Consider the following 18,871-nt stretch of genomic DNA (forward strand, 5'->3'; position numbering starts at 1 on the left):
AAGCTTATATCTCGCAATTCATAAGGAAACAGAACATTTGCAAAACATGAAAGTTGTAGTCGTTGAATTATAGTTTCCAGAAAGTTAAACCATTCATTATTTGGATATTTGTACGGAAAGTTATGATGGATTAAATGAAGGCTGGTAGAGCAGTTTCGCCAGAAATTCTGATGCATGAAGCCGACTTTGGAAGCTTATATCTCGCAATTCATAAGGAATCAGAACATTTGAAAAACATGAAAGTTGTAGTCGTTTGATTATAGTTTTCCGAAAGTTAAACCATTCATTATTTGGACATTTGTATAGAAAGTTATGATAGATTGAAAGAAGGCTGGTAGAGCAGTTTCTGGTGGACTTTTAGTGACGAAAAATGGACTTTTAGTGACGGATTGGCAGAAACTTAAGGACTAAAAATGGTCATTTCATTCATTTCATTTGGATTTTTGGAGCACGGTTCTTGGGCGATTTTCACGGAAAAACATTGGGGTAAGTGTTCCTTATCCTATATTGATTATATTTCATGATTCCATACTCATTTACATCATGAATCCGTGAATTTATGGAAGAAAAATCAAGATTTTTGCAAAATCTTCCAAAAACGAAAATTTAAGATTTGGAGGTCGAGTTATTATCGGATTTTGGTAAAATTGGTATGAGTGGACTCGTAATTGAATGGGTTGTCGGATTTTATAAGTTTTGCCAGATTCCGAGATGTGGGCCCCACGGGCAAATTTTGAGCTAATTTTGGATTTTAATGGAAATGTAATATTTTCTTATAAAATTAATTACTATAATTTTTGTTGACTGTATCGATTTAATTATGACTAGATACGAGTCGATCGGAGTCGAAAAATCGAGAAAATAGCATAAATACTTGGTTAAATTGGAGCAAGTCGAGGTAAGTGACTTGTCTAACCTTGTGTGGGGGAAATTTCCCCTAGGATTGATATTGATGTGATTATTGAAATGTGTTGAAAGTCGTGTGCACGAGGTGACGAGTGTGTACACGGACTAAATTACGAAATATTATATTTTAAAATTGTGTAGATCACTGTTGCGCATTTATTAAATTATTTTATCTTGTTATATTCTTCATCATTGATCTGAGATATATACTTCAAATTTGTTTGATCTTTTCTTACTAATTATTTTACCTGTTTAGTTAAAACTTGGTTTCTTTTATTCTGTGCATTATTTGAAGGTTGATTTTCTTTAAATTAAATATTATTAATATGAAGTATTTGATATTTTTAAACTTGATATTGAAGCAACGTAGTAAAGATTTTGAAATATTATTTTCCTAAATTATTTACTCCTGAATATTTGTATACTCATTGAGAGGGAGCCGTGAGCTCTTTATTGTGAAAAACTATTATTGATGATTTATTTTGGCATGAGCCGTGAGCTCTTTATTGTGAAAAAATATTGTTGTTGAATTATTTTGGCAAGTTAAATTATTGAGCACTTGAGGTGCAAATTGTGACATATTGTGATATTGATACGCATGCGGTGGTATAAGGTCTGGGTGTTGAAACGCATGCGGTGAGATAAGGGTGGCTTGATATGCGTGGCTAGTAGGGGAACTACTAGAAGTCATGCGGTGTGATAAGGGTGGCTAAAACGCGGGATGTTATTTCGGGAAAAAATATTTTCTTTAAATAAATTATGAAGGCTCCCGCGGTGATATAAGAAAATGAGATATTGTGAATTTATTTATGATTTGGTACTACGAGGGGGTACCTCGGGAGTGCCCTTGTTGATATTGATTTATATCCGTAGTTGCCTTTGATTATTGTTGTGATTTTCTTAAAGTTGAAAAGAATTCTGTTTTGTTTCAACGAGGTATTTATTTGCCATTATTTGATGTAATTAAATGTGACATACTACTTGATTCATTTTCATTGTCATTTTATCTTATAATATTGTTTAAACATTTTACCATGCCATTATTTATTCTCCAGCAGGGCCTGACCTGACCTCGTCACTACTCTACCGAGGTTAGGCTTGGCACTTACTGGGTACCGCTGTGGTGTACTCATACTACGCTTCTGCACATCTTTTTGTGCAGATCCAGGTACATCTTATCAGACCACGCATCAGTAAACTAGCTATACGAGGAGATTTCGAGGTATATCTGACAGCGTCCGCAGACTCCAGAGTCCCCTTGTATCTTACTATGTTGTCTTCCTTATTTGCTTTAGACTCTGATGTATAGAGACATAAAGAATAAATTCTTAGAAGCTTGTGACTTATTTCTACCGGGTTTTGGAGTTAAAATTGTTTGAATTGTAGATTATTTATTAAAGATATTTATTATTATTCCGCATTGATAGGCTTACCTAGTCTTAGAGACTAGGTGCCATCACGACATCCTACGGAGGGAATTTGGGGTCGTGCCACCAATAATGGAGCCATGGTGCAACCAATTTGTGCCTTTTTGTTGTTATTGTTCCTTTTTCGCGTCCTCCTTTGCTATTCAATGATGATGATGAACGTTAGTATGCCTTCAAATTTAAATATTATTTTGTTGACCCTTAATCTTTCATAGGTTCATCACTAATTACAGATCTTTTCACGGAAGACAGAAGAGAGATTAGTATTCGGAATTGCCATAGTTAATGAAAGGAAAAACGAAACATTTTGGTTGAAATTAATGGGCTGCCATCATCAACGAAGGAAGTTGAAATGGCTTATTTAAATATATTTTTTTGTTTTTATGCAATATTTGAAATTTATTTACCAAAATTATTCTAATTTTTGTATATTACCTGCTCTAAACTTATAAATTATATACATTTCACCTTAAAAAGCTCTCAATCCATTATTAGTGCCTTGAATCAAGGGATTTAGAACCTGTTTGGACATAAGAAATTTTTTCCTTTTTTTCAAAAAATTCACTTTTTTCGAAATCAGCGTTTATTCATAAAATTTCCAATTTTCACTTGAAAATACATTTTGAAAAACTCTAAAAAGCTGTTTTTTAAAATTTTCACTCAGATTACTCGCAGAACTTCAAAAATAACCCAAAATTATATTCATGTCCAAACACAACTCTAATTTTCAAATATCATTTTCACTTGAAATTGTTTTTCACTTTTTTTTGGAATTTTACAATTCTTATGTCCAAACGCTCACTTCATTACATCATTTTCCTTTTTTCTCTCCTCTCTTCCCTCTTCTCTCCGGATTGAACTTATATTTAGGGATTTCTGTTTGATAATTGTTTCAAAATACATTCGTCAAAGTCATGAGATACTGCTGAAGTTGTCATCTTTCTTTTTTGGGAGTTTTTTTTTCTCTTTATTTTGCTGGTGAATTTAATAATGGAATAGGTATGAATATTTTACAACCATTATCAGGCAGTGGTGGCAGTGGTGGAATAGAATTTCTGCGATCATTAATGTGTTGCAGCAATATAATGATGGTCTTGATTGTTTGGATTTGAGTTCATTAGTTGGAGGCCTTAACTTCTGCACATTCTTTCATTATCCTCACATAATCGGTAATCAAATGTAACTGTTAGTTCTGCATAGTCCATTTTCTTTTTGGGTCTTGGTTTTATGTTTTGGCATATTTTTTTTAAAATCAAACTGTCTTCTTTTATTAAAACTAGGCAGAGAGTTAAGTTGAGGGGTTAAAGCCCCTGGTTACATCTGAGAGATTATCAAAGTAATCTATATCTCCTCTATTTTTCTTTCCTTAATAAATCAACTAAGAAAAGAACAATATATGGTACATCAACATACAAATTAAAAATAAATTTCGTACAATTTTAATGCAAATTTGAATATCTACAACTACATACATAGTAAAAATAAATTTCATACAACTAATTATATATTATACAACTTATTTATAACTTACCTACAATTTTCATACTTTATTTCTACCCAGTTAAATACAACTACAATATCATACAACTTAAATATAAATTTTATACAATTTCTTTACAATATGTCTTTTGTATATTTTGTATCTGATTTATACATAGTAAAAATAAATTTAATACAACTAGTTATATATTATACAACTTATCTACAACTTTCATACATTATTTCTACCCAGATAAACACAACTACAATATCATACAACTTAAATACAAATTTTATATAATATGTCTTTTGTATATTTTGTATCTGATTTGTATATATTTTGTATGTGGTGTGTGCTTCTTCCTCTCTAAAGTTCCAATCAAAATTTACTCTCTTAATACAATTTTGATACATATCAACAACTGTATGTAAAATGATAGTATTGATAACTTAAATATAAATTTTATCAAACAATTCATACATTATACAACTATTTTTCAACTTTCATACAACATTCAAATAAAAAAATATATATAACTACAACATAATACAATTTACATACAATTATAATACAACTTTACTACAATTTCGTAACTATATTGTATGTAATGTGTTCTTCTTCTTCGAGTTTCAATATGAAATTCAGCCAAATTCAAGTCTAATCTTCACCAAAACATTCTCAAAATTGAGATATAAACTCCAAATAATATTTCAAATTCGTCGTTTGCAACAATACCCAGTCCAAATAAATAATAGTTTTTAAAAACCCAAATTCGATTTCAAAGATGTAAAGCTTTTTAATGGTTATCAATGGTGCAAAGTCAAACACATTTAAAATTTATTGTTTGATAATTTTAAATTGAACACCAATTATACAACATGAAAGTAAATTGCTAAGTTAAAACGATTGAAATCCATTGGTGAATTCTATTAAAACTCTATACATCAAGAAAGCATAAAAAATAGAGAACATCATTTGAAGAAAATATTTGGGGAAAAACAGAGAAGGAGAGTAGAGAGACGAAGAGAGAGAGAGAGAGAGAGAGAGAGAGAGAGAGAGAGAGAGAGAGAGAGAGAGAGAGAGAGAGAGAGAGAGAGAGAGAGAGAGAGAGAGAGAGTGCAAGTATAAAGGGATAAGGAAATAACTGATATTCTTTATTCAATTCATAATATAAAGGGATACTTATTTAAAACTTATTTGTATATAATTGGTAAATTGTATGTGACCATGTAATTAAATTGAAATTTGAGTAGGGAGGGTAATAAGCTCTCAAATAGTGTATAGGAAGGTAAAAATGCCTTATTTAAAAAGTTATCGGTGGCTTTTGTATGGGATTTGTTGGTTAATTAATGAGGTTAATGGATAAAATCTAGTAGAAAAATCCAAAAAATGGAGAAAAAAAGAGAGGCAATTGCTGGTCAATGAAGCATGCCACGTCACCGGTCTTATGGCCCTGGATTATATAATTATATAGATATGAAATCATATATATAGTTATTTAACATTTATTGTTGCCTTTTTATCAATGTATATCACAATAAAAATAATTATATTACTTGTATATCGCAGTGTATAATACATCGACTGTATATCAAAAATTTATTTTCTTTTTTTTATATCAAAACTTTATTTACTCCTATAATTATATTTATTATTTTTATATTTTAAAACCTTCTCTAAACCTGTTATATCAAAAAAAAAATATTTTCCTTCTTGATCAATAAAAAAAATTGAAGTAACAATGTATATCACCATATACAACATGATATACACACGGGTACATAAGAAGATTGGAGTCTGTCAAAGAGATACAAATCAAATCGAACAAAGCAACAATCGGATGAAGACAAGAAGAAAACTAGATAAAAAAATAAATTTTTAAAGAACTGTCGTCATGATAAAAAGATCTAAAATTAATAGAAAAATGTATTCAACCATTACAACTTCCCAAACATTATCAAAGAACACGTCCAAATCCAAATTGAAGACGAAAATTTGCTAGATTGAAGAAGAAAAAAATTGGAGAAGAAATACGGGATAGAGAAGAAAAAATATGGGGAGAGAGAATAAATAAGAAACTATGGTTATTTAGGATTTGGCTATATAATGCCAATTTTTTGGGGTTACCTTTGCCGAACCTAATATAAGGCTAAAATATTGCCAATTCTCTTTATGTGTTGTCATACCATGCCATTTTATCAACAATATTCATGTCCATCACTAACAATATAGCCATTACAAAAAAGATACGAGAGGGGTCGAAGGCCGAAAGACCCCAAAGAACATTCATTTATATGCTCTTCGGTCTTCTCTTAGATTAATGCTAGACATATAGTAAAATCCTATTACATAAACTTCAGTTAGTGACTTTAAAAACTAGAAGGAGTTCAAAAGTAATTTAGGAAACCTCGACGATAATCGTTATTCGTTGATAAGTTAAATTGTCATTGCTTATTTAGCTCGCCTGACCCAAAACTTTTCAGCTAACAAAGCCCAATAATGTCTTATTCAAATTGTTACCTTGTAGCAAAATACAAAATGTTTGTACATCTCTCCTGTAGTGGCGTTTGAGTAGTACATGAAAGGGTACACTAGTTGTAATTAGAGCACATTATATTATAATCCAAACTAAGAATAGTTATTATCCAAAGACCAAAAATTCGTTGGCTCTCTTCAGTCCTTGAGAATGCCAGCTAACATAGTTCTTAAAAGTTGCATTATTTGACCCAGACACAGTATGGGCCGTCTGCTTAATTATGTATCAACCCATACTGGGAATCACTAGCACTCCTCTAAACATACCAATTTATTTGTTCGAAGTCTCATAAGAATATGCATTGGTAGATCCATTCGGATAAAAGGAAAAGCATACGTCCATCGGTTGCGGCCACCAATGATTGGATCACACATAAAAATGCTACATGCCCTTCAACTTTTATGAATATGCAATCTTAGCCATTGAACTAGTATGTTTTTTACTTCATTATTTATTTCACCATTTTCTATTTTTTACAGAAGAGCTTTGTTTCCTTGTAACAATTGAATAATATTGAAAAAGATTATATAATATTTTCAACTATCAGTTTCTTTTAACTATAACTATTCTAATGGTTAATAACCATCGTTTTCTGTTGACTAATTTTACCTTTTATGAACAAGTACTTATGATTATTTCTTAAGTCTTTTAAAGTGTAATTTTTTCCTTTTTTACAAAATATGTTGTTTATATAATTTGCATACATATTAATTGTGTCATTAAGTTGTGATCTAGAAGCATTTAGAAAGAAACAAAGTGAAGTATTAGTGGTGGAAAGCTACCAAAATAAAGATAGGCTGTAAAAGGACATGAAATGGCACAGTGAGCTGTCTATGTTAGACTAAATCTTAAACCTCTCAAATGGTAACTTAAGTAAATAACCGAAGAAGCAAGCCCTAAAAGCATAGGATACCAAACAACTCTTTCAGTTTGTTTACACAAACGTCAATCTCTCCAAACTATCTCAATCTTCAATTCCCCTACTGAAATCTGACTCTATCAGACTGAATCTTGTAAATCGAAATTCAAAAATTCCTAAATGAATCTCCGACTTTTTCTCTTCTGTTTCATCATCCTCACCTATTAAATCTAATCCATTTGCAGCAATTCCTATTATTTGTCTTTCACCACCATGTATTCCCCTTTCAGAAAAGTTAAAGGGGAAATGGGTGGTGGACATAGTAAATCTAAATGGAAAATCTTCATTTACAGGTCGTCTTCTTCTTCCTCCAAATTCGATAAAAAGGATCCTCCAAAAGAACTCCTCTGTCCCATTTATGGATCTCTGATGTATGATCCAGTGGTGGTGTCTTCCGGCCAAACTTTCGAGCGCACTTCTGTTCAAGTCTGTAAAGATTTAGGGTTTAAACCCCAACTTCCCAACGGCTCAAGCCCTGATTTCTCTACCGTGATTCCTAATTTAGCTTTGAGGACGACGATTCTCAGCTGGTGTGAAAAGTCTGGAGCGGAGAAGCCTCAGCCACCCGATTATTACGCCGTCGAGTCCACTGTCCGCACTCTAATGCCTTCTTCTTCTGTTTCGACCACCAAAGAAGATCCCAGAATACGAGTTTCAGAGAGGGAGTTGCTTAAAAGCGTAGCGGAGAATCCACCTGTGCTCTTATCTCACGCCGCCTCTGAACTGACCCCAAGGAATAATCATCATTTTTACTCTCCTTCGAGCTCAGAAGAATCTGTCATCGCTAACAACTCGCCGCTGCTCCCTTTTACTACTCGTCCCTCCTGTTATTCCTCTTCGTCGTCGCAATCGACTTCGTCGGAAATTATAGTATCCGATGATGTCCCGTCCTCTGCTTCCACGTCATCCGAAGATGATTATTACGTTGTACAGTTCAAGAAATTAGACGTTTATGACCAGGAACAAGCTGTAATTTCACTGAGAAAAAGCACCAGAACAGATGAGGAAGCTAGGGTTTCACTGTGCACGCCGCGGCTTTTATCGGCTCTGAAGCCGCTGATGGTCTCGAGGTACGCCGGGATTCAGACGAACGCCGTCGCCTCATTGGTCAACCTCTCGCTGGCGGAAGTCAACAAAGTGAAAATCGTTAGGTCAGGGATTACTCCTATGCTAATTGATGTTTTGAAAGGCGGCTTCGAGGAGTCTCAGGAGCATGCAGCCGGCGCCATATTCAGCTTGGCGCTGGAAGATGACAACAAGACGGCGATTGGAGTGTTAGGCGCGTTGCAGCCGCTTTTACACGCGCTGAGGTCGGGGACCGAGCGGACTCGTCATGATTCAGCATTGGCCCTTTATCATTTAACCTTGGTGCAAAGTAACCGGGCTAAGCTCATTAAACTCGGAGCCGCGAGTACGCTTCTGGGAATGCTGAAATCCGGCGATATGGCGGGTCGGCTGGTGTTGGTATTGTGCAATTTGGCGGTGTGTCAAGAGGGGAAAACGGCGTTACTGGACGCCAACGCGGTGGAGGTACTATTGGGGATACTGAGAAAGGGGAGTGAGTTAGATGAGTCAACTCGGGAGAATTGCGTGGCGGCTCTTTACTCACTGAGTCATGGTAGTTTGAGGTTTAAGGGGTTGGCGAAAGAGGCGAAGGCGGCAGAAATATTGCAGACGGTGGTGGAGAGAGGGAGCGAGCGGGCGAGGGAGAAAGTGGAGAGAGGGAGCGAGCGGGCGAGGGAGAAAGCAAAGAGGATGTTGATTTCCATGCGAGGAAGGTACAAGGAGGATGATGACGAAGAAGAGGTAGATTGGGAGGGAGTATTGGAAGGACGAGTGAGTCAAACTCGGTACCGAGTTGGAAGAACTACTCACAATCTCAACTCAACCGAGTTCTGAATTATGACCGAGTTCAAAAAGGTGTAATTATCAATTATTCTGGGATTTGGGACTCTTTATCATGTTCATGGTTAAAATCTTTTTTTTTTACTTGTTTTTTTAGCTTTTGATTTGCTGCATTGGGTCCCAACTCTTCTTTTTCTAGTTCTGGTGGTAGTTATTAAAAATGTAATTTGGACTATAATTGTGATTACTGTGTAAATAATTATTAGGATTAAGGATTGGAAATGCATTTTTGGTTTAAAGTTTGTTTTTATATAGTTTTGTACTTTATTGAACAGCAGCAATTCAAGATTAGGACTTAGGACAAAAGTCGCATGTTAGAAAAAATCAAGAGGCGTTGTGTTTGACAATGTCAAATTAAGTTGGAGTACTATATAAAGAATGACCAAGTTGACTGTACTGTTATGTTATGCCAACCCAAATCTGGATTATGATGAAACTTTTTGGTGTTAACTTCAGCTTTGTTCCATTGCTATCATTATTTCAGTGGGACAAAAGTTTGCCCACTAATTAAGTGTGCTGTTCCGTGGACGTAATTGTCCCTGTAATACAAATAGAAAAAGAGATTAGGTAGAAGACCCTCGTGGTCTTTGTTTTTGGATGATCGATTTGTCTTCACCTAATAAAACAGAATATGCTAAATTGCTATGACTATTTAGATTTGTCTTCTTGTCTCCTCTCTGGACTTGACCACCAAAAGTTTGTCTTGAGAACTGCAAGTGCTTAAATCGCACAACTCACTAAGACATTATATTATGGACTTTTAGCCTCTAGGTGTTCCTCTATCTGCTTAATCGAGGTTCTGCAAGATGAGCAATTTGTCACATCTGCTAAAAAATAGTGGGAACCCTTATATGAGTATTATCAAATTAGTTGCTTTTTGAAAAGGAAAAAAAAAAACAATATAGTTTATGTACTAGCGATACATAAGCGGAAAGATGGACTTCTCATTCTTTTTCTTTTTAAAAGAAAGATGTATAATGCTAAAAATATGTTTGCCTTGTGGGGGGCATCTTTGGTGTAACAAAAAGGGAATAAGTTTATATGTAGAATTAGAGTTAGTGGTCGCAGTGGGGCCTGATCCACGACTCTCGCCCAATCTTTTGTAGATTCTTTTGGTTTTTATGATAATCAAAGTCTTAATTATTGTTTATCCGTAAAACGGTACAGTTAAATTTATACGTGATTTCTAGACAACTGAATTAATTCGATCCTGAAATAACAAGATAATTGAAAAAATATATAACACTTAGCCTTGATAAGAAGACAAAATTACAGAAATAAAGACTCTGGTAGTGAAACCTCAGGGCGCAATAATAATAAGAACAAGAACATAAAACAAGAAGGTAAAATTGATTAAAACTTTGAGTAGATTGTAGTATTAGTTTTTGCCAGAAAATTTGTGTCGTTACAATGATAACATAGCTCACTATTTATAATTACGTCTAGGAAATGAGGTCCTAGGACCGCGCCGTTCTTTAATGTCAATTATGAGGGTCATTGATGAAGATGTAACGATGAGCATAAATGCCAAATTCCTTGTAATGGATAACGTACTTAATCCTGTGGAATAGTCTTCATTAAATGCTACCGGGCGAAGAGTATTTATTGCATCTCTATGAGCGTTATTCTTTTCGGTGACAGACGGGACCGTTGCCTTCGGTTTTGGCTATCCCTCATCTTAGGTTCCACGTGTCCCTCTTTTGGGCAGCCACGTGGAATAGCATATTTTACCCTATACAGATAGTCTCATGCTTTCTGGTGACATAACTTTGTGTCACCGGAAAGTTGGTAGAAACAGTCTTTTGGCGGGAATTACTATGATCCCTTTTGAAGGCTTCTGACGGTTGATTAGACGCACGTCTCTTCGATTTTAATGCCCCGAACACGCGTCATCTCATGATTCAGCACAATTTTTGCCAATTATCGAGGTAATCATGGCCATGAATTTAGCAGCCAAAACTTTTACTTTTACGCATCAACCCTCTTCCCTTGTACTCCATAATTTTCCAAGCTTTCTAAAATCTTTCTTGTTGTTAATAAACCTTTCTTTAACTCCCTTCAAACAAACAAAAAATTCTTTCATCCAAATGGCTTCTTCTTCAAAGAACGTTAGCTCTTCAAAGGGAAAAAACAAAGCCGGGGATGTTGCTCCTCCAACGGTGGATTCCATCATTCCTAGAAGTCTTGCTACAACAAAAGACTTCGAAGAGAAATTTCCTTCGACTCTCCCTCGCACATGGGCTATTGGCAGATATCTTTTTTCCATTCGTTCTTCCAGTATTCCTATTGTGAAGGAAGATTGTCGCTGCCATGATTTGGATATTGTTTATCCTGATCTATCAGAGCAAGTGACCCTACCCAAGGAGGGTTTTGCATATTTTTACACGTATCCTTTTACTTTGGGTGTGTTCTCTTTGAGTGGAGAGTTTGACTCCGTTATTACGGAATTCTGCCTCCGCTATAAGGTATGTTTGGCACAAGTAAGTCCTTTTGTATGGAGGACGATTACCTATCTCCGGCGTTTGTGCCAAGAAACGGGAGAGGAGTTATCTTTAGCTCATGTGATGAATCTTTATTCCTCCAAAATCTTCCGCGGGGGAATGATAAATTTCAGCAAGCGTGTCCACTATACTCTATTATCTAACATGGATGGTGACAACGACTGTGGGTGGATGGAACAATTCATTGAGGTTGCCACCAACAACATCATTCCAGCAGCGACTTTGATAAATTTAAGGGTCCACCAAACTATATAGAGAGAGTCAGGTTCTCTATTAGTTCCCACAGAACACACGCACACTGCAGTAGGCAAAAGACACAAAGAAGTTTTACGTGGCAAACTCCCAGCTCACGGGATTAAAAACCATGACCTACCCTTACAGGATTTCAACTTCACTACTGAGCAAACTTTAGATTACAACCTATTGTAACCTAGGAATTAACCTCTTAATCCCTCACTAACTTGTAACAACTTTTATTACAAGCCACTTTGTAATAACTCTATTACAAAAACTTAATCTAGGAATTAACCTCTTAATCCCTCACTAACTTGTAACAACTCTATTACAAGCAACTTTGTAATAACTCTATAACAAAGACTTACAACTCGACTAACTCTAGCCAAGACACAAACACAAGGGTTTATGATTTACAAAGGTTTCCTACACAATGCTTCTAACTAAGCTAAGTAGGAATTACAAGTAAAGAACTTTAACAAAGGTGCAACATAACTAGGGACATGTAATGACTCATTACATGAAACTGGTCCTTCGTTATGTTGTTCTTTGTTCTTGATGCCCTTGAGAATCACTAGCAAGATTGACACAGACTTGAGAGAGTGCTTGATCGATTCTTGAATGTGCAAGTGTTTTGTTTTACCTTTGCTTGATGTAAATAACTCATTTGTGACATCACTTGAATGATGCAAGCAAGTTAGGTAAAGGGCATTCCCCATAAAGTTGACTGCTGCATTGTTTTTGTACTATTGCGTGCGCAGGCAGTAACTTTACAGTTGTGGAGAGTTAACTGGGTACGGTCACCAGGGGAACCGATGTCCATCTGTTCCCCTTGTTGTTTCTTTGTCGTCTGAAGAGTTGTTTTACATCTCCAGCTTGAGACTTGTTATTCTCACGTACTTGAGGGTGTGTATCAGGTTCCTTATATGGTTCTTGTCATTAAGTTTGTTATATCATCAAAATATTACAAGGTACATATAAACTATCAATTTTCCCCTTTTGATGATGACAAACTTATAATTGCAGTTCCCCCCTACGAACCAGAATGATATACACATAACCTGTATTTCCCCTAAATATGTTGAATATGTTCCTGTATTCCCCCTGAATCTGTTCCCCAGCTTGCTCCCCCTTAATTATTTTCCCCCTTTTGGTATCATAAAAAGATCAGTAGCAAGCAATAAGCAAGAAGAAGTCTAGCTTGGTTAACTCATTTCATATGTGTGCACACAATCATGACTAAAAACAGAGCAGAAGAACAAGATATGCACAACAAAAGGACGAGAAATTCATTAATTTTGGAAATAAACAGGGAGTAGTTCCATTGATACACAATCACCACAAAATAAAAACAACAAAAAGGTACCGGTCATCAAACATATCCAAACACAAGAAACAAAAACAACTTGAACTGAAACTTGACACTAGGAAGGGAATGACTCTAGGGAGCATTGGAAGGGGAAGGCTTAGATGAAGAGGCAAGGTTTTTAAGAAGGATGTTTATTCGAGCATTAGCTGACATCTGCTCATTGAACAGTTTCTCCTTCAGGTCCTCAACCTGTTTCATGAGGTCGGCATTTTCTTTGGTCAGACAGGCAACCTCTGTGCTGTGAGAGCTGCGGGAACCAGGTGCCTCCTGAAGCTGACTTAGCTGACCCTCAAGAATGGCATTCCTTGCCTTCAGCTTCCTTATTTCATCAGTGGTAGTGTTTTGGGCGTTGATCAACTGGGAGATAGTAGAAGTGTTGCCAACTCCTCCAACCCTACCAATGCACTCACATTCCTCGAGGGTGGTCTTGGAGAAGGATTGCTTACGAGTACCCACTTTAGCTTTTCCCAAATGGACTTTGAAGAACTCAAAAACCTTAGTGAGGAGGAACTCGTAAGGCAGCTCATAATTACCATCCTTGAACTCTGCCACCTTCTGCATCTGTTCTATCATGATGCCAGGTAGGTTGATAGTTGTGTATCCATACAGTGCTTCCATGATAACTAGGTTTGCTCGAGATGTCATGGACCTTCTTTTGGCACGAGGGAGAAAAACCTTGTTCACCAATTCAAACAACAGTTGATATACTGGAAGGAGGGCCTTCTTGTGTACCTGTTCCCAATGTTGTACTGCCTTATCCTTCACAATGGCATTTCTGAAATTTGTAAAGCAGACCCCCCCCCAATGGATGACATCCTATCAGTGGGCACGCCCAGAATGGCTCCCAGTACACTAGTATCCATCGCAAAATCAACACCGTTCACTTTCAAACAAATGTTATCATCCTAAACTGTGAAGAAGTGAGCATAGAAGCTATGCACTTCTACCTCATGTACCTTGGGATTGTCAATTGTAAACATATGTGTCCACTATTGGAATTCACAGATATCCACCAATTGGCGCATTCCTGACATATCCAGAATATCAGGGGCAAATGTACGGCCCCACAGTACCTTTTGGATTCTTAGTTTTTCCCTTCCAGCATCCTGGGCTGCACCAACCTTGGTCCTCTTGGAGGAACCGGGTTCTTCACTAGCCTTCCTTTTCACTGATTGTCTTGCCCTTTTTCTTTTCCCACCAGCTTTGTTAGACACATTTTTCTTAGACACTTGTTCAACCAACTCTTTACCAGATTTCTCAGCTACTTTCTCACAATATTTTTCACCCTTAACCTTGCTCAAGACCATTTCACTCACATATGACTCCCTTTTGGACTTTGGAACAGTAAATTTCTTTGAGGACTTACGAACAAAGGAACCAGATTCCTCTTCTACCTCATCATCAACTTTAACGACTAGTAAAGGAGGCACTACCTTCTCATTCACAACCTTTCCATCTTTCACCAATCTCCTCTTCTTCTTTTACTTTTTGCTTTTGCTTAAAACTAACTCAAGTTCTTCCTTCTTTTGCAACCTCGTGATAGGTCTCTTAGAAGTGGACCCCTGAGGAGGTGCCTTTATACTCTTAGCCCTGATGAAGCTCGCAAGAGCCACATTGTCATAGTCACTCCCTTCAGTTTCCACCTCAGACAGAGATTGCATCTCGGGAGGAACAATGGCCAATGGCTCAGCATAGAAATAAGGAGAGAGAGCGGGATCAGTACTGACATGGGATTCTTTAGAAGAACATGGAGTTTCATCCCAAGTAGGATCATAATGCTCCTCTTGTGTGGAGGGATCAGGTCCCTCAGGAAGTTCCCCAGTAGTACTATCTGGTGCCAGATTTTTGACAGGCACCAGTTCCCTTCCCTCGACCTCTGTACCATTATCTTCCCCCTGTAGGATCCAAGCGCGGGGTTGCCATTATCGATTCATCACTGGTATGACCCACATCTTATTTTTAGCATAACTTTCTTTCACTAGTAGACTAGAAATTTCTTGATTTTCTTTTCCATCCAGTGTGTCTTCGTCAACCATCTTTTCCGGCAAGGTAGAAGTAGAGGTCACAACCACAAATTTCCTGGTAGTCGATGTTTTGCGACTCCGATGAGAACCAGAACTCGATAGGGTTGGAGAGGAAGTAGAGGGTGATTATGACTCTAGCTTAGGGTTTGGACTAGTCGGAACAGAGAGTGTGGGCTCTATCACTGGTGTTTCAACGGATGAGGACACAATGGAGACAATGCTTGGAACATTTTGTATTTCCTGATTATTAGACATGGTGGAGTGTAGTTAGTTGAAGAAGAGAGTTTGAGGAAGGAAAAAGGGGAATTTTGGATTCATGATATGAATAATTCTGAAAGTGATTGTGAATGGATTTATTTGAGAGGAGTAAGAGATCGGTTGGGTATCAATTTTGGGTAGTCAGGTCGCTTCATAAAGGGTGAGACGCTTTGATTCAAGAAGAAAAACGAAACTGACAATATAATGATGTGGCACCGTTTCAGCCGTTTAAAAAATTGTGCATGAGAGTATAAAGGAACTACTAACCTGTGTCAAAGGAACCAGGTTCCCTGACGGATTTTGCTAATGTAAGCTTCATCATTTGACCAACATGCAGTGTATTAGCTGTTTGTTTGCTCTGTAATCATCATGCGTGTCTACCTATAACGGTATAGAGATGAGTTAGACTTTGCCAGAAAACACTTTTTAGCTAAATTACCTGTACATTTCTTTCATAGCCAATCATCGAGGGACCAGGTTTTCAGCTTAGTTTTATCAGCCCTATTGCCAAGCGATTTCTTTCCAAGTGCTCTCTGCTTAGTGCTTTGGTGAATATGTCTGCAATTTGATCTTCTGTGCTGCAAAATTTCATACATATGAGCCCTTTTTCAACATTGTCTCTGAGAAAGTGGTGACACACATCAATGTGCTTTGTTCTCTTATGTTGGACTGGATTCTTGGCCATGTCTAATGCACTGGTATTGTCACACAACAAGGGCACATAATCAGAGAACACTCCAAAGTCTTCCAGCTGTTGCTTAATCCATAGTAGTTGAGCACAATAAGATACAACTGCCACATATTCTGCTTCTGCAGTGGAGAGGGCCAATGAGTTTTATTTTCTTGTACCCCATGAAATTTGACATGAACCCAGAAAATGTGCCATTCCAGACGTGCTTTTCCTGTCCACCAGATACCATACATAATCAGCATCAGCATACCCAACGAAGTCGAAGTTATCTCCAGAGGGGTAGTAGAGAACCAGGTCATGTGTTCCTTTGAGATATCTCAGGATTCTCTTGGCACACTTCAGATGAGATTTCTTTGGATTAGATTGAAACCTGGCACAAAGTCCCACACTGAAGGCAATATCTGGTATGCTTGCTGTGAGATACAGGAGTGACCCTATGATACCTCTATACATGGTCTAATTCACAGGGGAACCGGGTTCATCCATGTCCAGACGAGTGGTTGTGGCAATGGAAGTGTTAATGATTTTTTATGCTTCCATGTCAAATCTCTTCTGCTGACTTATCAAAGTCCCCTTTTGAGATTGCTTCACTTGTAAACCCAAGAAAAAATTCAATTCCCCCATCATGCTCATTTCAAACTCACTTCCCATGAGTTTTGCAAATTCCTCACACAAAGAGTCGATTGTTGCTCCGAATTAATGTCATCAACATAAATTTGCACAATGAGCAGGTTCCTCCCTCGTTTCTTCAGAAATAAGGTGTTGTCAATTTTTTCTCTTGTAAAGCCATTTTCTAGAAGAAATTTGGACAACCTTTCATACCAAGCATGAGGATCCTGCTTTAGCCCATATAGTGCCTTGTCAAGTTTGAAAACATGCTCAGGATGTTCATGATTCTTAAATCGAGGAGGTTGCTTGACAAAGACTTCTTCTTTTAGAAAGCCATTCATAAATGCACTTTTGACATCCATTTGGAACAATTTGAATTTCATATAAGACGCAAAGGCAATGAGGATTTTGATTGCCTCCATTCGAGCAACTGGAGCAAATGTTTTATCATAGTTAATCCCTTCTTCCTGATTGTACCATTGAACTACCAGCCTTGCCTTGTTTCTGGTTGTGTTTCCAAACTCATCAAGTTTGTTTCTGAATACCCAATCGGTTCCTATAACAGTTATGTCAGCAGGTCGTGAAACCAGGTTCCATAAACTGTTTCTTTCAAATTGATGGAGTTCTTCTTGCATATTTGTAATCCAATCAACATCTTTTAATACTTCCTTGATATTCTTGGGCTCTATTTAAGAAAGAAAGGCTGAGAAGGCAAGCGCGTTTCTTGCCTTTGATCTGGTTTGAATTCCTGAATCAAAAGGGGTGATCACATTTTCCAGAGGATGTGAACTTTTGTGTTTCCAGTTAGACACCCGAACCTTGTTGTGGGATGGTCCAGGTATTTCTGAATGTGATTCTCTCTCTGCATGTGGGGTCCCTTGATCTACATCAGCAACTCTGTTTTCAGCTTCAGTTGTTGTGATTGAGGAACCGGGTTCCTCTATGTCAGCTGGTGATTCAGTTGTGCCATTGTCATTTGAATCCTTGACCTGACTCATCATGTCAGTTTTTTCATTTGCCATGTCAATGACTTCACTAGGGACAGTTGACTTTTCTCTATCTTGATCAATCTTATCATGTGAATCCTTCCCACATAAGTGGTGAGATTCATCAAAGATTACATGTATACTTTTCTCAACACAATGCATCGCACACCTTGTGATCCTTTAAGATTGAGTTGGGCAGGCCACGAACAAGGTCCTTCTTTACCAACTTGTTTAGCAACGTGAAACTTGCATGACCCAGCCTTCTGTGCGATAGTTCAACATCATCATCAACAACACTTGAACAACTGAGGTCACCACTCTTGTTTCCCTTGTCACAGATTTGGGAGACACTTAACAAGCTGCGCTTCAACCCATTCACGTAGTACACATTTTCAATTGAGTGAGAAAGAGACTTTCCAATTCTTCCAATTCCCAAAATGTATCCCTTTTTGATGTTTCTAAAGGATACACTCCCTCCTTGCAGGGATTTGAGTGAAAGGAAATCATTTGTGTCATGTGCTTCGAGCAACCACTATCCATGTACTATTGTTGGCTTCTCCCTTTAATTGCTCCCTACACAAGGAAATCAAAGGTTAGACTTAGGAACCCAAATAAGTTTGGGTCCCTTGTAATGAGGAAAGGGATATATCAGGACCTTTTTGTCCAAGCAGGCATCATGCGTCTTTTATATGAGGGACCAGGTTCTCTAACAGTAGTTACCTTTTTAGCAAAAACTTTATTTTTCTGTTGAGACTGAAACTTGGCCTTACAGGTTTCCTTAAAGTGCCAGTATTACCACAGTAAGTGCAAAGCCAGTTATCAGGTACAGTAACATGCTTGTTATGAGGATTGTAAGGAGTCTTTTCCCTTTGGAACCCTATCCCTTGCCTGTTTCCCCCATTGTTTTTATACAAGGCAGTGATAGCATCAGAGGACTAGGTTCATTTGGGTGATTTTTCTAGATCATTCTTAACTCTGCCTAGATCTTCCTGAAGCTGTCTGTTTCTCTCAAGTTCGGCACACAGA

The 18,871-nt window shown here is 37.1% G+C and overlaps 1 protein-coding gene across 1 annotated transcript; it reads left to right on the forward strand.

Annotated features, from left to right (window-relative positions):
• Window positions 1–6,459: 6,459 nt before the first annotated feature.
• LOC107783607 (U-box domain-containing protein 40-like) lies at window positions 6,460–9,412 on the forward strand. The gene has a single exon (XM_016604589.2). The coding sequence runs from the start codon at window positions 7,482–7,484 to the stop codon at window positions 9,165–9,167; it is 1,686 nt and encodes a 561-aa protein (XP_016460075.1). The 5' UTR covers window positions 6,460–7,481; the 3' UTR covers window positions 9,168–9,412.
• The last annotated feature ends 9,459 nt before the right edge of the window (window positions 9,413–18,871 follow it).

This window comes from Nicotiana tabacum, chromosome 4 (assembly GCF_000715075.1).
Source record: "Nicotiana tabacum cultivar K326 chromosome 4, ASM71507v2, whole genome shotgun sequence".
Classification (NCBI taxonomy): Eukaryota; Viridiplantae; Streptophyta; class Magnoliopsida; order Solanales; family Solanaceae; genus Nicotiana; species Nicotiana tabacum.